Genomic DNA, 26,867 nt, shown 5'->3' on the forward strand with positions numbered 1-26,867 from the left:
AAATTCTGCCCATCCGTCAGGGTCCTGGGAAAGCCCTCCCTGCTTACTCCAGCCCCCACTGATGCTGCTACCCTTATATTCCTAGAGTCACATTCATTTATCCAATAAATATTAAGTTTCAACCACGTGCCCTTTGGGGACCAGGGATACAGTGATACACTCGAATGGCTGCCTCGTGGAGCTCACATACAGTCTAACTCCGATACATACTAGCCCTTTCATACATGAGAAGAGCATTTGTCCAGTGCGCTAAGAAAGCACAAGCCCGTATCATGGGCTTGAGTCACCCGCCGAGGCTTGCTCAGCACTGAACATTAAATAGATGTTCCGTCATCCTTGGGGGTCAATTGACTTGTTTTAACGGAGACCAGCTACAGAGCTAACAGTCAATAAAATGATATTTTGAATACTGAATGGACTTTTATACTGGACAGTTTTTACCCTGGCTTCCGCCTAACACCTGTATATGGTCAGTACAGGTACAGCAGAAAATTAAGAGCCTCATTTGTGTGTGTTGGTGGAGGAGGTTTGTGGAACTCAGTCTTATTGTTTCCATGCAGCTGCTAGACGTACATGTGTGTATGTGTAAAATAAAACGTTTTCATTTGTTTCCTTTCTTTTTCCTCCCTCTGTCTCTCACTCTTCCCACAGGTCAGCGTGGAGGTTTTGGTAGAGTATCCTTTTTTTGTGTTTGGACAGGGCTGGTCATCCTGCTGTCCAGAGAGAACCAGCCAGCTCTTTGATTTGCCGTGTTCCAAACTCTCCGTTGGGGATGTCTGCATCTCGCTGACCCTCAAGAACCTGAAGAACGGCTCTGTTAAAAAGGGCCAGCCCGTGGATCCCGCCAGCGTCCTGCTGAAGCACTCAAAGACCGACACCCTGACGGGCAGTAGACACAGGTATGCTGAGCAGGAAAACGGGATCAATCCGGGAAGTGCCCAGATGCTCTCTGAGAACGGCGAACTGAAGTTTCCAGAAAAACTAGGATTGCCTGCCGCGCCCTTGCTCACCAAAACAGAACCCAGCAAGCCCACAGCAACGAGGAAGAGGAGGTGGTCTGCGCCAGAGACCCGCAAACTGGAGAAGTCAGAAGACGAGCCACCTTTGACTCTTCCTAAGCCTTCTCTAATTCCTCAGGAGGTTAAGATTTGCATTGAAGGCCGGTCTAATGTAGGCAAGTAGAGGCAGTTTGGGGAAAGGAAATTTGGCCCCCCCTTATCATTTGTATCCAGATTACTGTACTGTAGACTAAATAACACAGTATTTACATGTTATCCTCTTCCTTTAGGTTTCTGTTATAACTTTGTCATTAGAGTTACAGCTGGTGTTGCGCAAGAGACTGGTGCATATGCTTTTTTCCACGAGTGTCTGTCAGTGGGTGTGCGGGGGGCCAGAGCAGGGCCAGTCCAGGCGCCAGCCATCCTGGTGGAAATGAATGTGGCTTCAGAGTGCCTGCCTTTTCTAGCAGCACAGAAGCATCCACTGGGCGCTGACTTCTGCTGGTTTCATGAGAAAGTTCTGCGGGGAGGGAATTGCAGGGGTGCGTGCGTGCAGGGCTTCAGGGGTGCCGCAGTGAGGGAGGGTCTTTTTCTCTCTGCCTCCCTCTGTCTCACTCTCTCTTGCTCTCAGCACAGCATTGGAGGTCCAGAGACACGTCCTCAGGAGGTTCTCACGTGCAAAATAAATATCAGGAACCCAGCTTCAGGGCACCCTAGAAAAGCATCAGACAGCAGATGGAAAGCTAACCGTGTAAAAGAACATTTTTTTCCTCCAACATATTTTACAATAAAAGCAACTTTTAATCATATAGATATATATTTCCCCCTATGGGGCCTGACTGCACTGATTTTTTTAAAGAGCAACTGCCACATGCGGGATTTCGTTTCTGCTTCACTAGTGCAGTGATGTCTCCAGAGTGTCTGGGGAGCAGGGCAGCCTCTGTTTGCATCACTCCACGTAGGGGTGGTGGGCAGTGGGAGAATGAACACCCACTCTGGTTTCTGTGCAGTGTTAGGAAAACCAATCAGGTTATCGCATTGACTTCGCTCCCAAGAAGTAGACACAAACTGTCCTTCAGAGAGCAGCGGAAGCTCTTCACATTGGGTTTGCAAATTTTTTGTCTTTTAACTCTAGTACTGTTTATAGTTCATGACTATGGACAACTCGGGTGCCACTTTTTTTCAGATTCCAGTGTGACGTGAGGAATTAGATTTTGAAGATGAGCATATATATTACTCTCTCTAAGCACTTAAAATGCTGTTCACACTTTATTACCAAGCATCTTGGTCTATCATTCAACAAGTACTGTATCTCACTTTAAAGTCTTTGGGAAGAAAAACAAAAAACTAAGTTGCTTTCTTTTTTCAACACTGTAACTACATTTCAGCTCTGCAAAGTTTCTCACCTCAAGATATTGAAAGTTTCAATGTGGTTTAAAAGGATGAATGTGAATTATGAACTAGTATGTGACCATGAATGACCACCAAGTACAGCCTGACAGGAAGGCACTTTTCACTTTGATGTTTGAGAAAGAATTAAAGGCATATGCAGAGCTGGCAGAGAAACTGAGAGAAAAGGGGTGGAAAAAAAGAATACTCATTTTTGTCCAGTGTTTTTCTTTTTAAGATGAACTTTTAAAGAACCTTGCGATTTGCACATCTTGAGTTTATAATTTGTGTGATATTCCTGCAGTTTTTATCCAATAACATTGTGGGAAAGGTTTGGGGGACTGAACGAGCATAAATAAATGTAGCAAATTTACTTTCTAACCTGCCTAAATTCTAGGCCGTTTTATAAGATTATGTTCCTTTCAAATTCATTTTGGTCTTTCTACCACATCTGTCACAAAAACCAGGTCTTAGCAGGACAACTCTGAGAATTTTCTTCAGATTCATTGAGAGAGTTTTCCATAAAGACATTTATATATGTGAGCAAGTTTTTAAAAAAATTACTTTATTACTGTTGTTATTAATATTGTTTTCAGAATGACTTTTTTTTTCCATCTGAAATCAAATCAAGATTTAATGTTTGGTACAAACCCAGAAAGTGTGTTTCATAATTTAAACCTTTCATTCCCAGAGATCTGAAATATTGTTTGTGGGTTTTGGGTTTGCATTTTAAAGTGCTTTAAAAAAAATAAAAAAGTTTTATAAGTAGGGAGAAATTTTTAAATATTCTTACTTGGAATGGCTGCAACTAGTCTGAACAAATGCTTAAACTGAATCTTCTTTTACCATTGAAAATAGTACTTCTAAATTTAAAAAGAAATTCTAACGTCAATCCACATTTTCGCTATCTAGTATTCCTTCACATTTAGTTCTCCCCAGAACTAATGATTTTTATAAACCATTTTCTGGGATGTACCAAAAACATTCGAATAGATTTAACATACCTAGAACCGGTCCTTTACTTTCTTCGGAATTCATTACCCTCTCAGCATGCTAGCAGAGAGCTGGGTGGGCCCATTCTTGCAATCATAATGCTTATTTAGTGCTGTATTTTTGTAAGCGTTTCTGTTCAGAGAACTTGCTTAATCTTCCATATATTCTGCTCAGGGCACTTGCAGTTATGAGGTTTTGTTGTTGTTTTATAACCTTTGATGGTAAGAGGAATATGGGGCTGCCACGTCGACTTTGTCCTCCTTTGTACCACTATTGACAGCCACTCATGTGGACTCAGAAAACACACAACCTTTTGGCTTCCTTCACGTATTGAACTAACACCAACTCTGAAATGGGAAAACATACATGGTTTGGAGCAATAGGAACATTATCATCACTTTTGTGCTTGTATTTCAGGTATAGGAATTCTAAGAGAATTGGTTCTTTCTAATGTCCCATTTCATTCTCTTGCTTTTACAGCATGTGCAATACTTTCCGTGCCAATAGAGTTTGATTAGTGTGCTCTAGTTAAAACTCGTGCCCTTTCGGCTTTTTCCTTGTCAGGAGGGAAGGAGCCAGGAAGGGGAGAGCCTCCCTCTGCGAGCTACACCCTGCTGCTGTGGATTCTGAGTGCTGGGTGGGAGCCTGCAGGAGCCCCAGTTGTCTGTCACCATGTTGCAGAAAGAGCAAGCAAAGGAGATCTAAGGGATGAGCTGCAGTTCCCCATCACCTCAAGGAATAGGGAAGGTGGAGTGTGGAGAGGAAGGAGGCAGAGTCATTTCTAAGGCACACTCTGGAGCAATAGAGCCAGGATCAACCCATTTTCCATGCTCTTTTCTGCGAGTGGGCAGGCCCCTCCTCAGGTCTGTGACCTTGAGACATTGAGCTGTGCCTCTGGGACTGGGCAGGAAGTGCATGCAGGAAGCGCATGCACTCCAAGCTTGCTGGCCAGTGGCTGTGGAGAGGGCCACCTGCGAACACTGGTCACCACTCCTCTGTGGCAGCTTTCTCTTCAAATAGGAAGAACATCCAGGGGACAGGGAACCTCCTCATGTTTGCAGTCATTGGCAAGCCTGAGGTTCCCAGAGCAGCCTTGGTCACCATTCCTGGGTAGCAAACCTAACAATGACAGGCGTAGAAATTCTTCGGTGCCCTGCAGCTTACGAGGATCAGCCATGTGCCTCTGTACTATGTCCACTTTGCAATATTTACTGACAGCCGTCTTTAGTTCTCTCTTTCCTGTTCTCCATTTTTTAACTAATAACAGCAGGCCTTTTGCGTTTACAATGGAACACAATCACCAAGAAATTAGTCAGGGTGAAAAGAAAAAAATAAGAAGAAACCAACAAACAAGAACCTCTCTTTATAGGGATTTCTAAATATATAAAATGACTGTTCCTTAAAATGTTTAACTTAACAGTTATTTCAGTTTAGGCCACATTCAGGAGAGGGAGATAAAGAGATGGGTGCCACTTACCTCAAATCTTTTAAAATGGAAATCCAAATTGCATTTTCATTTGGACTTTCAGGATCATTTTCTATGTCGGTCAATTTTTTGTTTTCCCCAACTCGCCCAGTTTGGTTTGGGATGATTTGATTCATTTTTTTCTTTTTTGTAACTGTTGTTGTTGATCCCACTTCTAACTCTGAATTGTAACCCTATATGTTTTTTGTTAGGTTGAGTGTGTTGGGTTTTTTCCCCCAGCAGGAAGTGGCAGTATCTTCCTTCTCCCCTACAAGGAACTCTGCGGAACCTTTCACACCTCTTACTCAGGGATGGGGCTGGCGTGTGTGTGGTACACTGATGTGTCCAGAAGCAGCACTTTGACTGCTCTGGAGTAGGGTTGTACAACTTCAAGGAATGTTTGGATTTCCTGTGTCTTGTGGATTACTCCTTAGATACTGCATAGATTGCAATATAATGCTGCATGTTCACGATGAACAGTAGCTCCTAGTAATCATAAAATCCACTCTTTGCACATAGTTTGATCTTTACTGAAATATGTTGCCAAAATTTATTTTTGTTGTTGTAGATTTGGAATTTGTTTGTTTCTTAAGGAAACAATTGACAATACCCTTTAACATCTGTGACTACTAAGGAAACCGATTTCTTTCATAGAGTGAAAATTCTCAAATGCTTTTGAAGACACTAATGCCATGCTATTTCAGATTTGGGTGAAGAAGCAGAGCTCTTGGGACAGAAGGCCAGGCTTTTTGAGCTGTGCTGGTAGCCATGGCTACTGTTTCATGAACCGCAAGCAGCTCAACAAACTGTGGTCTGTTCTCTCCTAAAACCCTTTGCGCTTATTTCCCAGTCACCCATGATAATTCCAGGTGAAAAAGGGCCAGCCGTCTCTGTGGCCCAATCCAGCTTCTTCGATGGTGATATGAAAGAAAAGGGAATTGTTGTTTTTTGGTGTTTTTTTTTAAGTGGAGGTCTTTGCTTCCACTTTTGTGTTTTCAACCCAGAATTTCTGAAATAGAGAATTTTAAGACAACATCAAGTAATAAAGACACAGAGAATATACTTTTTTATAAAGCACATGCATATGCTATTGTGTTGGGTTGGTTTCCTCTCTTTTCCACGGACAGTGTTGTGTTTGTTGATAGGGAAACTCCAAACAATTTGCACACCTCTACTCTGGAGCTGAGATTTCTTACATAGATGACCTCGCTTCAAATATGTTACCTTACTGATAGGATCTTTTCTTGTAGCACTAGACCTTGTGGGGATTTTCTTTTTTCTTTTTTTTTTTTTCAATGTACACCTAATTTGAGAAGCTGAAGAAAACAATTTTTGAAGCACTCACTTTGAGGAGTACAGGTAATGTTTTTAAAAATTGCACAAAAGAAAAATGAATGTTGAGATGATTCATTCAGTGTTTGAAAGATATGGATCTGTTGAAACAATGAGTTTCATACCTTGTTTGTAAAAAAAAAAAAAAAAGCATAAAGGTTGAAAGTTACATGTTTTTTTTTTTGTTTGTTTTTCTTTTTGTATATAGAAATTTGTCATGTCTAAATGATCAGATTTGTATGGTTATGGCCTGGAAGAATTACTACGTAAAAGGCTCTTAAACTATACCTATGCTTCCTTTATGTTTATGTCACATAGAGCCCTCTTCTGAGGAAGGGCAACTCTGTATTCTGCAATTTGAGAATACTGTTCATTCCTATGCTGAAAGTACTTCTCTGAGCTCCCTTCTTAGTTTAAACTCGTAAGCCATTGCAACTCCTTTTTCTTCAGAGATGATGTTTGACATTTTCAGCACTTCCTGTTCCAATAAACCCAAAGAATATAATCCTGAACAAGAAGTGTTTGTAACAAGGGATCCTAGCTACCAATAAAACAGGACTCATTATGAAGACAAAAAAAAAAAAAAATGTTCAGCCTTCTTCCCCCCCACACACACCTCATTTAAATGGGGGGTAAAACATGGATTTCAATTGAAATGCCTCATTTTACTTTAGTTTTAATTTTTCCTTTAATATTGAGGCCAAAATACATGTGAGGCAACTTCTCAGAAGTGTTATAGTCTGTCCAAAAATCAAGCCAGCCAGCGGATACTGGACGGCTGTGGGCTATTGAGCAAACCCACCAACAATTCTTAAAGCCAGACTCTCCAGCTTCTCCCTTACTGTTAAATGCAATGTTTCTGGTAGCTGACATTCACCTGTACAATGGCGGGAGGGAACAGTGGCTTTGGTTTTTCACGTCCTCTTGACTTGCATACAAACGGTTCAGCTGTATTAAAATTAAGTGCATTTGGCCAATAGGTAGTATCTATACAATAACAGTTTCTAAGAATTTCCGTAACTTTTCTTGGCTGAAAGGATTCAAGTCTTCCACTGCAGATAATTGGAGACTTCGCCCAAGTTTTCTTTCCCTTTAGTTTGTTCATTTGCTGTCTGGATGGCAATGAGCCTGTCTCCTTTTCCATGGCCAGTCTGAAGGCCTCCGTTGGAAGCGTTGTTTACAGTAATCTTTGCTGAAATAACATACTGTCCTCTGGTAAATCAGGTCTGAGGTGACACTAGCTTAGAGCCATTGTCTTTTAAGAGCAGTTACCAAGAAGTCAGGTGTGCAGGTTTCCTTGGTTCTCACACGAACCAACTACTCTTAAGTTATTATCTGGTCCAGGAGTGGAGTAAATTCTAGTCAGTGAACAATAATACTTGATACCTGTGCATTCGGTTCTGTGAATACCGCCCTTTTGGCCTTTTGTGGAGGTTTCTTCCTCCCCAAGCATCACTGCTCACCTGTAAACCCAAATGAGTGTCAGCTGAAGGGAGTTTTCAGGAGAGCCCTGCTAGTATTCATGGTGGCCTTTAGTTAAAACAGAGTCCTGATTTCTAGCCAGTGGGATCCGGGCCCCAGAGCCATCTGAGATCCGTACCTATAGATGTTTTAATAGATCATTACCCACCAAAATTTCCAAGTGTGTGCCTCCCACCGGCCAAGGGAAAAGAGACACCAGAATTGAGGGCGCTATCAGACTGACATGGCCAGTACAGAGGAGAACGAGGGAAGGAGTGATGTTTTGCACCTTATTGAAAAGAAAATATTAAGTGCATACATAGTTAAGAGCTTTTATTGTGACAGGAGAACTTTTTTCCATGTGCGTGCACACTCTCTGTAATTCCAGTGTAAAATATTGTACTTGCACTAGCTTTTTTAAAACAAATATTAAAAATGGAAGAATTCATATTCTATTTTCTAATCGTGGTGTGTCTATTTGTAGGATACACTCGAGTCTGTTTATTGAATTTTATGGTCCCTTTCTTTGATGGTGCTTGCAGGTTTTCTAGGTAGAAATTATTTCATTATAATAAAACAATGTTTGATTCAAAATTTGAACAAAATTGTTTTAAATAAATTGTCTGTATACCAGTACAAGTTTATTGTTTCAGTATACTCGTACTAATAAAATAACAGTGCCAATTGCAAATGTGTCTGTCCTTGCCTTGTGTCAGGTCCTTGAAGGAAGATGAGGCTGAGAAAATGCTGGGAATTCTTCCTTCTTTACCCTCACTGTGATCGCTGGGTAGGTTTTGGGGGCCACAGAGGCATTGCCTTTACTACTACTCATTTTTTGGGGGGTGGGGAAGAGAGGTCATGATGAGGTGCTGAGATAAAAGGCACATTTCAACATCGGATGTCTTGCCTCCTTTTGTTTACCTCTCCCATCTGAACACTGCTGCTTACAAGAGAGATGTTTCTAAACAGCACTTGGCAGCTTCATGGGCTCATGGAGCATTATCGATACATTCAGTAGTTTTGCTGCAAACCCATCAGTGGTCTGAAGGCAGAAAGTTCACTCCTGTTTCCTGTAGTTGGTGCCTGTTAGAAACTCAAGGAGCACGGGGTCACTCAGCAGGCGGAGGGGCCTGGTTGTCTCAAAAATACTGCACCCCAGCTTTGCACTGTACCATCTCAGAAAGATGGGGCTTAGCAGTTGCCCCAGAAAGTAATTCCTTAAGGACCCGTGATTTTCAGTGACCTCCCCTGCCCTCACCTGCGCGTGTGGCTTGCAAATCCTTGCAGCTGTAAGGTCTGCAGAGGTGGACGAGAACTCTCCACATTCAATTAGCCGAGGGAGGAAAGGGTAACTCTTATCATTTTACTGTCTTCCTGGTTAAGTGTTTGGGGACATCTCACCAGGACTCTCCAATCAGGACTCATGAGCTGAGGCCTTGACACATTGTGAATGTCAGTGATGTGTGAAAGAACGTGCACCTAACCAGCAGTGACTCGGTGACCTGGCAGCCTGGACAGGAAGGGCTGCCCATGTCCCCTCCTCCTCCAGAGCAGTTTGGGTGGACAGGCTACATGCCAGGGGCAAGTGTGGGGCAGCAGTCTGAATCAATGCCTTCCTTGTCTTGTTTTAGCATTAGATGCTAATGGTTCTGACAAGTTTGGGGTCCGATGGCTGTGAGACTTCACCTGAACTGAACATTGATTAGGGGGAAAAACCTTTGCTTCACTTGCTGCAGTGAGGCAGGCTTTGAAACCATTGAGAGCACAGCAGGAGCTCCAAGGTCAATGGCACCTGGTTCCCAGGCTCTCCCTTCCTCCCCGCCCACCCACTGCTTCGCTGGAGGGCCTACAAATGGGCAGCCACCTGTGTGTCCCGGATGACACCTGGTCTGAGAGCTGCTCTGGTGCGAGCTCCCCCAGCCCCATTCCAATGGGAGGCAGAGGTGAACTGGCTACGGACAAGGGCTGATGGAGCCTTAGAAGTGCTGCTATTCGGGAAGCCTCTGCTTCAAAATGATCCTGACGAGTTTGTGGCTTTTTCAGTAACTCAGTTTTCACTTCCCTAAAAACAGGATGGGTGAGGGACCTGCCTTCTGGTTTGTGGAAACAAAGAGCTAGTGTGCAAAGTCGTTGCACACGACAGAAAACAAGCATACATCACCGCAGAGAGGCCCCAAAGGGGCCATACTGGGCTGAAGAGCGTCCTCCTCCCTGAACACTCTGGGTGTAGCACAGGAGCCCAGCCTGAGAGGGGACACTGGTCAGTCCCTTACAACTGACCACTGCTGCTGGTCCATTTTAAATGGATATCTTTAGGTCCTCCTTCCTTTCACCTCTCTGCCACATTTTGCAATAAAGAAACTCATAAAACTAACAAACGAAAGGGCTTGAGTGTCCAACACATCTTCCACAGGACAGCATGGGGATCGCCCCTCACTCAGGCAGCAAACAAAAGGTGGGATGCCTCCAGCACATCTTGCTCTGTGTTAAGCATCCTCTTGACCCTCATATGGCAGAGGTGTAGCCATTCATGTTACTACAAGAATTACTCTTAATGGATTTGGGGGGCAAGGTGTTACAACAGACTTCAAGTTGCTGGATCTGTAAATGTATTTCCTGTAACACCAGAAGTGGACCTCTGATTTCCTGGAACGGGATGATTAGGTTGGAGTCGTCATATGCTGTCAGTCACCATGAACATCAGACAATTAATTCGCCCTCATCCAGTAGGACTGTGTGGTCCTTCCCTACTCCAGGACCATCACTTGCCTTTTCAAAGAAATTGTACTCCTGTGTCTGCTTCTTTAGCCTTCTTTAGAAGTAAACACAGTAAAAAAACATCCTGGCCTGCATACACTTTCCGGTCCTATTACTCAAGTAATGCTTCCAAAAGTAGCCAGCCGTCATCTGTCCATCCATGTTCACTGTTTAAACAAATGCCATGGTGGACTGCTTAGGACTTCTGCCAAGGCCATGGGTCTTTTCTCCGGGAGAACGCCACGGTTACCAGTCAATGGACTGACCGTTGTACCAGAGGACCGTGTGCTCCTTCCGTCAGAGTATTCATCGCCGTATCAAGGGAACGGTTCTAACTCATATTTTAAACCAATGCCTTTGAGGAAGCTACGGGTCAAGGCTTTTGCTGTTTTTTTTTCACCTGCTAATTTTTGGTGGATAACCTTTCAATAAAACATCCTGTGGAATTTCCAAATAATATATAATCGCTTTAAGAGAGGCCAGCCTGACAAGTTGGGATTCAAAGGGAAGGGGAAGGGGAAGAGATGGAGGAAACAAAACTAAGTGAAAAACCAGGATAAGGATTGCTTCCCAGGAGCACCAAATGGTAACGATGGATGACCTGTTCCCAAACGGCACATGTGACAAAGATGGTGAAAACACGTCACCACACCTTGTATCTGTGGGGAAACCAATTCTTCAAGTTTGTGGGTCCAGCCACTTGTTTTTGTTCTTTTCCATTAAATAGAAGCTGGAGGAAGCGGATGCCAGTTACCCTGACAGTGGCCTGTCCAGGCAATCCTCCCCTCCCTGCCCCTCGCCCCCTGAAGGTGCCTTGACTCAGAGCCAAGAGGGGTTCGCCACTGGCATGTCTGGGAAGAAGGTCTAAAAGCCCCAGCTTCCTCAACAACGCGGTTCCTGAAAATGCAAACTCCAGCACTCGAGCATGTCTTAAGATAACAGCATTATATTAAAGTGAAACCATTTTCTTTTTTAAAAAAAAGAAAGAAAAAGGTGCGAGTGTTAGTTTTAACAATGAGGTTATGAGTTCCGGGCAGCTGGGCTCTGACAACTGATCCTATCAGTGCCCTGCTTCTGGCCCCCCGAAAGGCACTAAGGGGGAGCCCCAAAGCCTCCAGGAGGCAGGAGGAGGAGGAGGAGGCAGCATTCCACCATTCAGGAGCAGCCGGAAGCTCGGATGTAACAGAAGGAAGGAAATGGGAAAGCAGCTGTGTGTGGAAGCTTCCATGAGCGGGACGTCACCTCATCCGCAAGGTTAGCTGAACAGGGTGCTGTGCTGCTGGGTCACGCGGATGAACGTCGTCCTCCTGCTGAGCTCTTTGAGCTTGGCGGCCCCCACGTAGGTACAGGTAGACCGCAGTCCCCCGAGAATATCCAGGATCGTGTTTTCTACATCCCCTTTGTAAGGCACTTCCACAGTCTTGCCCTCAGAGGCTCTGGAAGGAAAAGGAAGTTTTTCTTTTGAGCTGGTTCTTTTTCCTTAAGAACCCAGCCAAGCTCGTTCCCGTAAGCGTTAGCACCTTAAGCAGCCCCAGGGCACTCAGGTAGCTGGATGCCAGCGTGACCCCATTCCCACACGGCTCCAAATGCCAAGCTGATGGTGCCAGCATCTCAGATGAACACGTTCCTCCCCCCAGCATGCATGACCTCACTGCTGCTCCTCAGAGCACCAGGGAAAGGAGTCTTCGCCAGGAACACCGGATGAAGCCGCAGGCCCTACCCTCCTGCACAAAGACCTTCTTCTCAGCAACCTGCCTCCACTCTGCCCCTAACAGAAACCCACTCCACCTTAAAATCCGTGCACCAGGTTCCAACTCACCCAGAGCCCAAACGCCAAAGGGAAAGGAGAACAGAGCTGGCAGATTTCCTCTGGAACACCCCCTGCCACCGCCTCTCCTGCTTGCCCTCCCCGACCAACAGCAAAAAAAGCCTGGAGCTTCACCCTCCTGCATGCCAGCTCTCTGATCAGACACTGAGTTGTCTTCAAAGGGGATAATCAAGAGGAGTAGGCGGACACCAAAAAATGAACAACTCAAACCATTCCAGGTTACGTGGGAACCTCCAACAGCAAGATACAGTGTCCCCCTCTAACGGCCTGTCTTCCCGGCGGGGAGGGGCTGTGTTGGGCACGTTCCCCCAGCACACTCCTTTCACTCACACACGTCACGACACCTATCGTCCGGGGCATGGGGGTCCCAGGAAGGTGGAACCAGAGTAGAACTACAGACTTTCTTGGCACTGGAAGCTCTAGGGCTTTGGTTCACATCTCTCCCCTTTTCAGAGGAACATTTAGCAATTCAGAAGGTCTGGCATATGGCACAAAATCGACCAATATCTAAGTGTCCTTGCTGAGCCATTGTCCCACTCTTCATAAGGCCACCACGTAACACTGTTTGACTCCACATGTCAGGTCTCCTTAATACAAAATAGAGATACTGCCCAGGCTTGCCTTTGGAGGGACATCACAAGAAGGAAACCTCCAATCTATGTGAAACTCTAGCCCTCATCTAAGGGCCAATGTGGAAATTGTAGCAATTAACCAAATTCTGGAACTTTCTCTAGCTGGTCTCTTCAACTGGAAAAATAGCATCTCTTGATTAGAAACTTATTAGTTAGAATTTCAAAAGGGTATTAACTCTTACACACTGAAATCTACACAGGCAAGACGACCCGTGGGTGAAATCTAGCTGTTTAAATGATCAGCTAGAGCAAGGGCTGGCCGAGTGGCTGGCTTAGAGCCCCGAAATCATGAAGCAAGGTGTGGTCACACGCAAGATGGTTCATGTCACCGCACTTTGTGACCAGAGACCAAATCTATGCACGTGTGCCTGCAATGACTGTCCTTTCATTTTCTTAGAGCCGGGAGCTGCCCTCAGACTTACTGGAAATTATCCAGATTCTCACCATTGCTTCTCTGCTAACTGCACCTTTTATAAGTCATTTATTGTGGATGTTCAAGTCTCCTCATCTGTAAAATGAAGGTTCTTTGATCTGTCTCCCACTGACAACGCGATAACCAAATGGTTAATGATTGGGAAGGAACTAGCAAAGCATAAATAACTGCCTTAATCGAATATAATCAAATAAAAGAACTGTCCTCATGAGATAATGGTGATGTGGCTGCAAACTGCCAGGGAAAGAGAAGGAAGGAGGGAGGGAGGGTAGAAGGGAGAGAGGCGAAGAGAGAGAGACAGAGAGAATGGATGCAGCCTCCGAGTACCTTTGAATTAAGGTTTTAATTCCTTCAGCACTTCCCTTCCTGGCCTAAGATTCAAATCCACTTCCAGAAGTGAGTCTTGACACTCCTGAATATTCTATTTCCTTTATGTCTGGACCTTGCTGCAGTTACAGGAGAGGATTTTTCATTCGGCCCCTTGGCTTCTATTTGAGCTAGAGGCTAGTCTGGCCTTCCCTATCTGCTTTGCTTAGAACCCAGCACAGAGGTAACAGCTAGAGGGCAAAAAAATGTACTCCAGGCAAAGCACTAGCTGCTGCTGCATCACAATGGCTCCACTTACATACCAATAGCCAGGAGACCCTGCACAGGGCCCAGGATGGTGATAATGGTAAAGCACTGGACTTCTCGGCCAGAGTTCCAGGTCAGCACTGAGGTGGTAATCCTCTCCTTCCCCCGCCCCCCTCTTCCATCCACAGTGTCCCCTTGTTTTGACGCCTGAAGTTGTCAGGGTGAAGGTCTCAATGGAGTCCCCTACTCTGCTTTCCCACCCTGGCTTTCCCACACTATCATCATTTTTATTCAGGTTCCCTCCAAAAGAGAAAAGACTAGAGAAAATGAGGATTGCAGTCAGTCCCCCAGTACCTTACTGAAGAGCAGAGCTCTGGGAGAGTACCCCACACGGCCCGGCCACCTGCCCGCCTGTAAACCTCAGGGGAGCTCTGGGATTTGGGGGATTTTTTTTACCTCTAGTTTGGTTTGAACCTTATATAATGCATCTGAATCCCATGTCCCCAAAATAAGCTTTTAGGTGTGGAAGTAATGGGAGGAAACGGAGGGTGTGAGCCAGGGAGGGCTTGGGTTTCCATCCCAGTGCCTGAGGCTTCCTGGAGAAAAGCCACCAGCCCACTCACAGCGCACTTCCTTCTAAGGTGGCCAGACCTTCCGTCCTGTCCACTCTGTAGCCTGGCATCACGGCTGACCCCAGTGAGAAGCAACAGCAGGCTGTCCGGAGCAGGGCAGGGCAGTGGGTATATTCTGCCACAAGGTTCTTAAAATACACATGCACACAGTGAAGATGGGAGTGAAATAAAGGCCAGGTTATCTCTGGAGATGATGGATTTAAAACAATAAATAAATAAGCAGAACATTCCTTCTGCAGTGAGTGACACAATTAAATGGGCACAAATGCTGCCTGTTTCAATTATCAGAGCTTAGAGGCAGGTGAGAGTCTTGGGTGAGCTACTGGAAGGGAAACATGGCATTCTTCAAGAAAGGCCTGACCTCCGTGCCGTGGTCCAGGTCACACCTGCTTCATACGCAATGGGAGAACCATGCTTCAACCCAGCCCTTGCAGCCTGATCTCGCCCCAGGGCAGAGATTAGAGGTTAACCGGGATGGTTCAGCAAAGGCTCTCTCAGCCGGACAAGGAAGTAATACTCCTGCCCACCCCTTGGAAGTCTGGAGTGTCACCTCCAGGACTGGCTGAGCAGGAGTCATACCAACTCACACATACCGCTGGTCACATTGCCAACCATCCCAAAACACTTCTGCTCTGCACTGCCTTTCGAGGGCCCCAGACACTGCAAATGCTGGATGGGTGAAAACTGTGGCTATCTGAAAAGAGGCAAGATAGGTTTTCTAGCTTCTTCCTGCGGTACTTTAAACAGAATTGATATTCTCTGAGACCTACTTCTAACCCATCTCTGTAAAGCAGCAGGAGAAATGTGAGTCCTCACCAAATGAAAAGCCTTGGCTCTGCCCCTTACCTGTATTCGGCTACCCCTCCCACGTGTTTCTTCATCGCCGTGTCGGAGCTCATGCCGTAGAAGAGCTTGAGCTTCTGCCCGTTCCTCTCGATCAGTTCTCCAGCACACTCAGTATGGCCCGAAAACATCCCTCCCAGCATGACAAAATCTGCTCCGCCTCCTGAACTCCGACCATGGGGACAAAAGGAAAGCAGCAGAGAAAAGAGCTCAGAAACGATCCGCCCTGGAAAGATCCAAGTGCTGCTCCCAACTCACCCTCTTTCTACCTATAATTCAGAGAAAAGCTCAACCTCTCCCCTTTTGAGAAAAGTTAAGAAGGTTCCCCTGACAGGGAGAGGGGCACTGAACACTCAGGAAACAAATGCAGCCTGCTGAAGCTTGCTGGCGAATACCCTGGACGATTCTTAGTGGTTGTGAACAATCAACTTTCAGAGGTCTGACTCATTTAGAATCAGAGAAACATTAAGAATTGAACAGCAGCTTAGACTGCACGTTGTCCAATCTCACACTTAATTCAGTAACTCCCCTACAGTGTCCTCATCCGGCATCTGGTCTACCTTAAGCTCTCAGCATCTCTCATTCTGTTTGTGTAGATCATGAAAGGACCTCAGAACAGACCAGACCGAACCTCCCGACACTAGAGACTGGGCATGAAGGAGAGAAACCTGTACATACGTGTGTATATATCATGTATACTCTACCTACACCTCTGTTGTGATAAATATTTGACTTCCAGAGTAAATAATATACCCTATTCATCACCAAATAACATGGAACTTCCAGGACAGGTGCACAGGAGACTGAAGTTGCCTTTGTAGTCTATGTTGGAACAAGACCAGAACAGCTGGAACAGCAGTGTCCCCAGGGCTCACTGCTGTGTCCCCAGGGTTTATCACAGTGCATGGCACATGGGAGATACAGAATGACTAGTTCTCAGGAAAGTAGAAAGTGTATGGGGACAAAATAGAAACAGTCCCCATTCCCCATGGGTAACTGTGCAGAGTGGCTCTCTACTATTAAGTAAGAAACTGCTACGTCTGCTCCTTCTGAGTAACTCCTATTGAAGGTTTACATTTAGAATTCGAGGATATCAGGGAACAGATGTATTAAGTAATTAGGATGAAGGACACGGAGGAGCAAGCATAGGAACTCCTGAAAAGTACCTCTTCCATCTGGTGATTTAAATATAAGGGGACTTTGGGGCATGTGTCAGGCGTTCCAGTCCCTTCTGGTCAGCCTTACAGAAAGACAGGTTCTGCAGGGCTGGCCCCTTGGCCTGCAGCCAGGCAAGCAGGCACACTAGGACCTTCCCACTTGGCAATAAGCTTTGCAGACCTTTCATTGCAGGGTCCCAGCACAAATGCTGGCTCCTTGCCCCCCTGCCATGATCACAAGGGGGCAGAGGAGACTTGGTGTCCAGCCAGGCCTCCTGATGACCACAACCCTGGGAGCAGATGTAAACAGCAGGAACACAGAGCACAGATCTCCTCAAACAATGCTTTGAAGTGGCTTCCAATTATTTTCATTTCTGAACATGCTCATGTCTTTTTCTAACCAGCATTTTCCCTGACACAGTCCCTCTCCCTCAAGCTTCCTCAGTTCCTGGCTGCACATATTGGAAGGACCGTAGATGAGGAAAAGATGCCAGGAACCGCCCAGATCTGTTATCTACGAGGTCCTTATTTAGGACCAATCACTCTACAGTGTACTCAGCTCCCACTCTGAGCAGGGAGCAGCACTATGTGTGCTATTAGCAGGGCACTCAAGAGGGAACAGGCATCCGTGTTAAGAAGATGCAGCTCAAAAGCCAATAGTAAAAATGTCCTTGGCTGGTGGCCCTCACATTAAGGCTAAGGGAGCGCACTAGTGTAGCTGGCATCCTGACTTCTCCTTGCTCTGCCCGACTATGGGACCCTGACCTTGTCACTTGCCTCTGCTACAAACCCGGCTGCTGCCTCATATGAGAACACTGCCTCATATTTGCTTCTGTCACCATCAGTGTTTAAATTTAAAAAAGAAGAAGAGCTAATGTCTAGGCCTAAGACATTCTATGGGATGAACTCTAAACTGGTGATGAAGAAGCGCACAGGAAGTAATCGCTGAATACAGGTAAGGGGAAGAGCCACTGGCATCCCTTAAGAATGCTTAAGACAGAAAGTTTCCCTCCACTGAAAAAGAAAAAATACATCAGCAGCAAAGGCAGCCCTGGCATAAGGAAAGGAGGGTGGATCCACGGGAGTTTTGTTTCTGCCTCCTGCCAGATCACACGGCTCCCACTTCACCCTTTGGAGGCCCCAGCTGTGCAGCCAGCTCTGAGTTCTGAACACAGGTTGCACAGCATGTTGAGATGCTTGACTTTCTAGCATCTTGACTTTCTAGCGCTTTCCCAAGAAAAACCCAAGATCCCAGGCTGGGGCCCAGGGTGCCACCCCACTGGCTCACAGCTGGACACTGCTGCCCCCTAGTGGGGAATGGGCTCCTCAGCCTCTGGGGAGAAACTGCTGCGGGGAAAGCGTCCCTCCTAGTATGGAATCTCCCCAAGTGAAGCCCCAAAGACCCTCGCTGAGGTTATTGCACATCCGACCTGGTACTGTCCTTTTCCACGGGTGCCCTGAGCCTTCTCAGCCATGACTTCTGAGCCATGATTTCACCCATTCCTGACTGGCAGGATGTCACCCCTAGATCTATCTCCGGGTACTTGGCTTGCTCTGCGATCAACTAGAATGAAACTGATGCCGGGATTTGGGCCAATCGGGCCTGAAACCACGGGAGAGAACACTCAGGACTGGCCCAAAATACCCCGACACGTTCCAGCTGCTCATTCTGGTTCCCACCCCATTCCCAGGTCCCACCCCACCGCCAGCACGCAGCTGCAGCGACCTCCCTCCCCACCCTCCATCTCCTTACCAAAGGCTTTGGCGACATCTCCTGGACACGTGCAGCCTCCGTCCTTCAAAGCGGAAAGAGTAAAGAGGGTGTCAGTGGGAGCCCATCAAGGCTGTGCCTCTCACCAGGGGGGTGTGGGAATTGATACCCGCCCCCAGCCAAGTACAGAACCCTCAGAGCCAAAGTCAAACACTCCCCTCCACAGGGCACCTTCCATCGGCCCGCCCCGCCCCTGCATGGGATGCAGGCAGCAGCAGGAGCCACGGAGAGCACAGCAGGGGCTCCGACCTCATCCTCCTCCAGCACTTGACACAACACACCTAGCCATTCCCATTCAAGTTCATTCTCCTTCGGTCGTCACCTCTCCCTCCCTCCCTGGTGTGAGGTGAGATTTATTTCATACAAGCGCTGAATTATTTTACGAGCCAGAAAGGTCACCGAGTTAGCTACTTTATACTTCCAGCCACTCCATGTGTCTATAATTCACCTTCACGTAATGCAACTGGGTACATTAGAGTCAAACATGCATTCCTGACACCTGGGGCTGCCTGAATACCTAACAGGACAGTCTGTTATCTTGGGCTGCTCAGCACAGTTCAGCTGGGCGGGGGGGGGGGGGGGGGGGGGGGGCTATGTTTAAACACCAGCCACAAAGTACCAGTTTTCTAGGATGCAAAGCCCACGGTGCTTCCTTACAAACACATAAGGCACAAAATGACCAGGCTCCCTGCTATTCGCAATGTCGCCTGTGTGAGGTGTGAGGAGGCAAAGGGCAGCGGGGGTGGCCTGGAGTAGGAGCCAGACCCAATAGGGAGAGGCAAGGAAGCAAAGGCACTGGGCAGGCAGAGTGGCGCTCAGGACTAGCGAGGTGTGACAGAGCCTGGACTCAGCGTGGGCCTTGGAGAAACACCGCAGTCTCAGAGGGAAGTGACTGTCCCCAGAAGGCAGCACCCTGCCTTGGGACAGCCAGACAAGCCTTGGGAAGAACACAGAAAACACAGGCCACCACACTACCTTGCTTTACAATTAGCAGGAAGGTGTGTGTGCCTCTGGAATTGGAGGGCCGCTATGTGGAACTGGAACCACTTTACCAATAGCGTCTCCAACTGAGGATATGGGGTCCCAGTCCTGGTTTTTCTATCTGCTATTCAGGCCTGTCACTCCAGGATCTAGAACTCAAATACAGCTTCATTACTTCTTTGCAGTTCTGATCAAAAGGTAGGTGCGAAGGCTAGATCTTTTCCTTTTATGAATACTTACTGACTGCAAGTATTTCCTCAGTCAATTGTGTTATTCGTATGTGGCTTCCCTGACCTCCAGAGGGCCACCGGCTGCCAAAGAATGATCATTGCAGAGGTAGTCTCTCCGTTTAAGGCAACTGGCCAAAGCCCTCCATGTGACGACAGTGATAGGGTTTGTGGTTCTGTGTATCTAGTTAGCGCTTCAGAGCTCCAGAATATTTACTTTCTCTTTCAAAGGTACAACTCCATATGCCCTTCACTTGTCCCGCCAAGTATTTTTCAAGTACTTCATCTCTTTATCCAAACCAGTTCTACACAATAGTTTCAAACTTATAACCTCGAAAGATTAAACTCATGCTCCTATTAAAATAGGTCCCTAACATACATGACTTTCAACACACACACACACACACACACACACACACACACACACTCTTTAAGTCTTCTGCCCACTTGCTTGTGAGTACCTTTGACTGCTAGGTTGTCTCATGTGGGGCCGTGACATGCCACTTTCTTGTGGTCGGTGATGAGGCCTGACTCAGAAGAGCAGAGGTACTAGGACCCCAAGAAAATGAGCTCTTCTCCTCTCAGGATGGGCCAAGATGCCCACCGTTAATAGGATTTAGTGATGTGCCACGGAGAAGAAAGCACACTTATGGCGTCATCTGCTCACTCTGCTTTGGTGTGTGCGTCTATGAAACAGACGGTGCAGCCCAAGCCAGCTGCACTGCACCTTTAATCTGGTGCAAGCCAACATCCCCTCATGTTTCAGGGCACAGCAGTCTGCTCCCTACTCCCATTTACAGGTAATCTGCAAACGTTGTTCAAAGCATCCTTTCCTTGCTCAGGACGCGGAACAGTAGGGCAACGCTTGCACTCTACGATACACACTGATTTTCATGCATCAGCATTCATAGCTGCTGGAAGGTGGTTTTAAAAAAGACTGTACAAATATACAAATATTCAAAGGGTTACCTGTTTTGTTTTTCAAGCGTGTTAACATTATATTTTAGTAGGAAAAGCATCACATCACATGACTGGTGATTCAATCTGCAAGTTGTGAACATACCTCTTCTTAAAAATATTTGCTCATCCCTAAAATACGGGGTGGTGAAAGAACACAGGGGGCAGGCAGAGGGAATTTTTCCAAACTTCATTCTTCCATTCAAACACCACAAGAACCTGAAGTTGATATTTTACAAGTGGGGGAAGAAAATAAGGGAGGCTCAGAAAGTTTGAGTGATTTGCCCCAAGGTCACAGGGCTGTAATAATGGAAAAACAAGATTAGAATCCTGGCTAAGAGTAAACTCTAAAAATGTCTAGAATACCTATCAAAATACTAGCAGTGGGTATCTTAAGATGATGGCAGTTCTAGTCATCTTTATTTTCTTTACCTTTATTTGTACTTTCCAACTTTTTCTAGGCTAAACCTATTTTGTTGGGGAATTTTTCAAGCCTAAAAATTTTTTTTGAAAGAATTTGTTTAGGTCTTTCTAAATAATGCTCTAGCTAGCTGAAAGTACTATATTAAATCAATACAATTACAGGAAATTTGCTGATCCACCTTTACTTCTTTGCTGCGGGTCAGTGAGCGGATGAGAGCACTAATGACTGGTGTCGGGAAGGAGCGGGTTGGGGGTCACTTCGAATTAACCCAACCCTCCATCATTACCAGCCTCTCACGACACTGGGCCTCCTCCGACTCGGTAAACATGTTCTCTAAGTCTTCACAAAATGTACTGATTAAAATGTGGAACGTGAGTAAAGAAGAGACAGGAGTGTTCCCAGCCAACCTAGTCACAGGACTTTTCGTTTAGGTCCTGTGAAGCACTACCAAGGCCAAGCCACTGGTTATCAGTTCAGATCCCTCCTCTTCAAATAGTTCAGCGGGTGCTGACGCTTGGCTTTCCATTGGAAGCCACGCTTGAGGACTCTGAGGGCAAAGGACGAAGGCAAAGAAGAGAGAAAGCTGAAGTCTCCCGAAGCAACGTGGTGAGGAAAGGAGCAGCCCCGGGGTCCTGCAGAGACCTGCATTCTTTGTGACATCAGCAAGCTCTTCACCCTCTGAGTCTCCTCATTTTCTAAATGAGGGAGGGCCAGGGAAGGAGTGGAACACGGGAGGTGAACAGACCTTGGTTTGAGCGCTGGTTCTGCCCTACCAACTGTGGGATGCTGAACAAGCTACTTAAGGTCTCTAAGCTTCACTTTCCTCACCTGGTGTGATGGCTAATTTTATGTGTCAACTCGACTGGGCCATGGAGTGTTTAGATATTTGGTCAAACATTATTCTGGATGTTTCTGTGGTGATGTTTGTGGATAAGGTTAACACATTTGAATCAGGAGACTGGGTAAAACAGACTACTCTCCTTAATGTGGGCCGGCCTCATCCAATCGGCGGAATGGACCAAAAGGGCTGACCCTCCCTAAGTGAGAGAACATTTCCCAACTGACTGCCTTTGAACTGGGAAATGGGCTTTTTTGTGCCTTCTGACTCCATCCGAAACATTGGCTCTTCCTGGTTCAGAGGCCTGCAGACTCAGACTGGAACTCCCCCATCAAGAATCCTAGATCCCTAGCATGCTGCCTCACCCTGCAGATCTTGGGACTTTGCCCTCCATGCTCATGTGAACCAATTCCTTACAATACATATATCTCTCTCCTCCCTTGTCTCTCTTTCTCTCTCTCTCTCTCTCTCTCCACATACACACACACACACACACACCCATTGGTTCTGTTTCTCTAAAGAACCCTAACACACCTGTCAAATAAAGATAACATCTATCTTGTCAGGTTGTTCCAAGGATTAAAGATGAAATGTGTGTTATTCCTGGCAGATAGTAGATGCTCAATAAATGACAGCCATTACTGCTTCCTAAAGCTGTTTCCACCTTTAAAATTCTCTCCTTTGTGTGATGTCCCTAGCAGATGACTAACAAAAGTAACTCGTCACACCTTAATCTTCACCTTCGCAAGGGATATCCTGAATGTTTCAGCTCTCTGCCTGTCAGAAGCCCATTTGGGTCACAATAAACAGAAACCTGATTCACGTCCAGCCTCTGGGGTGTTAAGCCCCAGCTGACCAGAGTCCATGCTGTGGCTTCCTTCTGAACTTCAATGGCATGGATGTGCTAACTCAGCAACTAAAGTGTGAAATGCAACAACTGGAAGAAAACTGGACAAAGAAAATCGGACATATATATGTCATCCACGTAAGTGGAAACCATAGTTCTATCCGAGTCTGTCCAATTATACGTGACATGTTCTGTCCTGTTCTGAGCATCTCCTCTAGAAGGGGAGAGACATGATAAGTCTCGTCAACTGTGTGAATGGTGCCCACGACGACAAGGTGGGGAATTACAAATAAATAGAGGATTTCAACTTGACATTCAATCAATTGGTAAGATTTAGTAGCCTAGTACTATGGTACTCCTCTAGGAGCTTCATGAAAGTGTTGGCACATCACTGTCTTTGCCTTCCCTCATCTCCTTCCTGTACATTTCTCAACCCACAAAATCTAACTTCTGCCCCCAATATGCCACGGAATCTGCTATCACTATAACCAGGGACCCGCTGGTAGCATCTGACACCACTGTAGACATGATTAGCTAAGAGGAGGTCATCCTGGAGTAGGGTGGGTCTCTCAGCCAACAGGACTATAAACAGGAAAAAGTTGGACACAAAGACAGACATGCACACAGGGAGGACGCCACGTGAAAACTGGAATTATGGCGTGACAAGCCAAGGAACCAGACGCTCGAGAGGCCTGGGACAGAGCCTTCCCCAAAGGCTTCATGGGCCTGCTGACAGCTTGATCTCGGACTTCTGGCCTCCAGGACTGTGAGACAATATATTTCTCTTGTTTAAGCCACTCAGTTTGGGGTGGCCTTCTCATTTTCCCAAATCTCCTCCCCTGTCCCCCATCGTGCCACCTACCACCTCAAGTTGTCTCTGACTAGTTGTCACTAACTAATGTGCCCACCTCGCTCACTACAGAGTAAGTGAGGAGCAGGGCCTGTGTCTCTGCTGTGACTGCACTCCCTGCTCACACCCAAGCCCACGCGATGCCACTGGGTGACGGGCAACCAGGAAGCAGGGCCCTGCAATCCCGAGACACCCCCCGATCCATCCCCCAGCCCCGCTTGTAGACTTACGGAGATGATGTGCCCCTTCAGGCCGTGGGCAGAGTCCGCGCACTCGATCACGGCGCTCAGCTGGGGGTACCCCACCCCCGTCTTGGTGCGGGTAGTGCACACGGAACCTGGATGGAAGAAGTGAACCCCAAAGACAGACGGTTATGAATGAGCAGAACGTGACACAAAATGACAGCTCTGCCCCAGTTTACTGAGGATGAACTTGCTGTGGCAGAAGAAAGGTACGAGGGGAGGGGCTGCCACGTAGCTGGATAACCACACTGGGTGGCCATGCACCCCTTTGGGTCCTCATCACCGTCGTCTGCTCGTCCAGAACACACTGCACCCCGTACCCTGCCAGTCTCTCCCCGCTAGGACATCAGCTCCCCCTAACGGCCGAGCACTGACTCCATGCTTAAACTCCCACTCCTCTCCACTTCCCTTCACCTGTGCGCACAACCACACCACACGGCAAGGGAACTCTCCGATTCCTCCCATGGTCGTCAGCCTTCTTTACCTACAATTTTTGTCAAGTTACTAACTTCTCTCTCTCTCAGAGCCTGACCTGTGAAACAGAGGTAAAACCCCGACTATACAGGGCTATGGTGGAAATGAAATGGCATAAGGAATGAAAATCGTTTGGCCCAGGGCCTGGCCTACAGTAAGGCCTGGAGAAAAGGGAGTCAGCACTAACCCTATTCCTCCACCCTCGGCTCACTCAACTCTGTCCCCCACAGGCTCCAGCCTCGTTTTTCAGGATCTCATAGTCCATCTCCAACCCTGTCCAGAGTCCCCATCCAGCTTGGACTCTGACTGAGGTCGGCCTCCATGTCAAGACTCACACCAGCCACCAAGATGCATCCATCCTCTTGACCTCTGCCTTTCTCACAGTCAACTGAAGTCCTGGCCGACCATCTGCAGAGTATTACCCGTTAGGTCCAGGCCGAGTCATGCCAGGGGCACCTGCATCTCTGGCACATGCCCCTCGCTCAACGCCTGCCCTTCCTCCCAGCAAGTGGGCACCCCGGCTCCGCGACCACCTCGATCAAACTCCTGAATGTCTACCCTCCTCGCCCACGGTCTCTTCTCCCCCTCTTCCCGCTTAACCCGCTCCAGCCACGCTGACCTTTCAGTTCCTCCTGCACAGCGACTTTCTTGCCACCTGAGGGATTCTCGGTACATGATGTTCTCTGTCTGAACACTCCCCTCTGTACCAACCCCCTGGTCTTGCCAACCCTCTCTCATCTTCCAGGCTTCATCTTAAATGTCACTGCCTCAGGGAAAACTGTTCGTCACAGTACTCATTTCAGAAAGAGGCATTTAAGTAATTATTTGTGTAAGAACTGAAGATCTGTTTTCTCTGCTGGATGGTAAACTCGTTGGATGTTCACTGTTGTGGATCCAGTGCTGAGCAGAGCCCCGTACATAATAAAGCACTATAAATAGTCACTGAAAGATTGCGCGAGCTCAAGAATGAATGAGTCACCCACATGCCTATCTCCGCTGCTTCGCCACTCAGTCCCTCCTGGATGTCCTGTGGTGTCAATTATGGGGTGCCCCAGGGCCAGTATAAAAGCTGGAAGTGAACTCCTCCACTGCCTGCCAGACCTGGGGGTAAGGTACTCTGAGCCCCTGCCTCCTCTCCTGCTCCCCCTGACCACCAGTGGCTTCACAGCTTTCCACAGATTTCTCCCAGAAGCCTTTAAGGATAAGATCAGACAGAGAAAGAGCCATGTCCATCCTCCCAGGCCTGGCTTAAGCAGGGAAGGACAGGGGAACGCCCTCCTACCACATACATCTTGCTGCAGGCCAGAATTCATCTCTTTATGTCCATCTTTACATGTTACTCACAGTCCTGGAGCCAATAAGCTTCTCTCCCCACCCTCTGCCCCAAACATGCACTTGTGCGAGGCAGAATTAGAGTCTTATAACCCCTCGGAAGGCAGGGGCCTCAGCTGTAGTGGCCTGAAGTTCTGCACAAGCAAAGGACAAGGCATGGGAGTGGTCTTGATGAAGCCCCAGGTTGAAAGGAAAAATTGGGTACATATTTTCTCCCAGTTAGAGGGAAGGGGTGCCCATTTCCAATGCTTTTTTCCAGTTGCCGGGAGTTGCTCAATAATGAACCTTTTTTTAATGCTGTCATTTAGATACACAATACCCAGTATTTTCACTCTAAAGAACCTGTGAAATGTCAGTATCGTCTCCAATCAATTTAAAGAAGCATCTCTAATACATCAGGCTCCAAGAAAGGCCCTTTCTCACTTCAGTCACATCTGTTCTAAACAGACAGCCTGGGAGCACACGGTGACAATGAAAGGACAATAAAACTTCGGGGGAAACAATGTATACACAGAGGACACGCACAAAGGAAACTAGCACAGCTGAATGCTCACGATTACAACAAGAACAGCTCTTGGAGATCCAAGAAAATGGCTTACACACCTTCACCTCCTGTACGGCACCTACCAGCACAATGGCGGTTACGAGACACTCAACACTTATTTCTGATTAAGCAGGTGACTGGTGAGTGCCCCTGCCTTTGGGAAAAAGAGTCTTCCTGCTCTATTATTAGCCTATTCTGTTCTACTACAAGCCTGGTCTATGACAGCCTATCCTACGTAGGAGTTCCTTGTAAGCAAAACCTGGGCCTTATCCTTTCTTGGACTTTTCAATAATGACAGACACTCAGGAAAGACCAGAGTTGGCTTTCCTCTTGCTCAGAGTATGTTACAAAAACTGGCTTAGGTGAGAGGCAATTTAAAAAGTTCAATCTTGAAACTCTCCCTGAGTGTTAAAAGCTTAGGTACTTTGACGAGCCCACAGGGCTCTTCTTCCATAATAGTTCCTTCAGTACATTCTTTTTCCTCAAGGCTGGTAACTGCAAGTCACAACACAAGTCACAACACAACAATGTGTTCTGCCTCCCAGCAGCACTTTGCCACACTCTTCTCATGTTCGTTTATGGTTTGCTTCCTTTTTCGGTAATGTCTTTTGGGTGGGCAGTATTTTTTCTTAAGTCTTGGCTATTTTTCATTCCCAACTGAAAATGTGTATCTTCTTTCCTTCTCTCCCATTTCAGTGTTTGGTTAATAATGGATGTGTAAGGAAGAATTCTACAACACGTCAATGAAGAATTTAAAAACACGGAAGCCCATGCTCCTGTATGGCCAAAGGGGATAGTGAACACCACTGGTCCCAGGAGAAAATGGAGCCACCAGTACAAGGACAGAAAGGCTCGTTCTTCCACTCAGGATGCCAAGGGGCAGTCCT

At 46.8% G+C, this 26,867-nt stretch overlaps 2 protein-coding genes across 9 annotated transcripts in view; one reads left to right on the forward strand and one right to left on the reverse strand.

Moving 5' to 3' along the window:
* Positions 1–10,781, forward strand: part of ATXN1 (ataxin 1) — a 384,739-nt gene extending 373,958 nt beyond the window's left edge. For all 8 annotated transcript variants that reach the window (XM_033113563.1, XM_033113566.1, XM_033113562.1 and 5 more), the window contains one exon: positions 652–10,781. In XM_033113563.1, the coding sequence (XP_032969454.1) occupies positions 652–1,182 (531 nt within the window). In that variant the 3' untranslated portion in view covers positions 1,183–10,781. The remainder of the gene's footprint in view (positions 1–651) is intronic.
* A 540-nt stretch (positions 10,782–11,321) lies between these two features.
* GMPR (guanosine monophosphate reductase) overlaps positions 11,322–26,867 on the reverse strand; it is a 37,181-nt gene continuing 21,635 nt past the window's right edge. Inside the window, 4 exon segments of the mRNA XM_033113569.1 lie at positions 11,322–11,831; positions 15,340–15,499; positions 18,247–18,289; positions 23,619–23,725. Of these exon segments, the coding sequence (XP_032969460.1) occupies positions 11,651–11,831; positions 15,340–15,499; positions 18,247–18,289; positions 23,619–23,725 (491 nt within the window). The 3' untranslated portion in view covers positions 11,322–11,650.

Source organism: Rhinolophus ferrumequinum, chromosome 9 (assembly GCF_004115265.2).
Source record: "Rhinolophus ferrumequinum isolate MPI-CBG mRhiFer1 chromosome 9, mRhiFer1_v1.p, whole genome shotgun sequence".
Classification (NCBI taxonomy): domain Eukaryota; kingdom Metazoa; phylum Chordata; class Mammalia; order Chiroptera; family Rhinolophidae; genus Rhinolophus; species Rhinolophus ferrumequinum.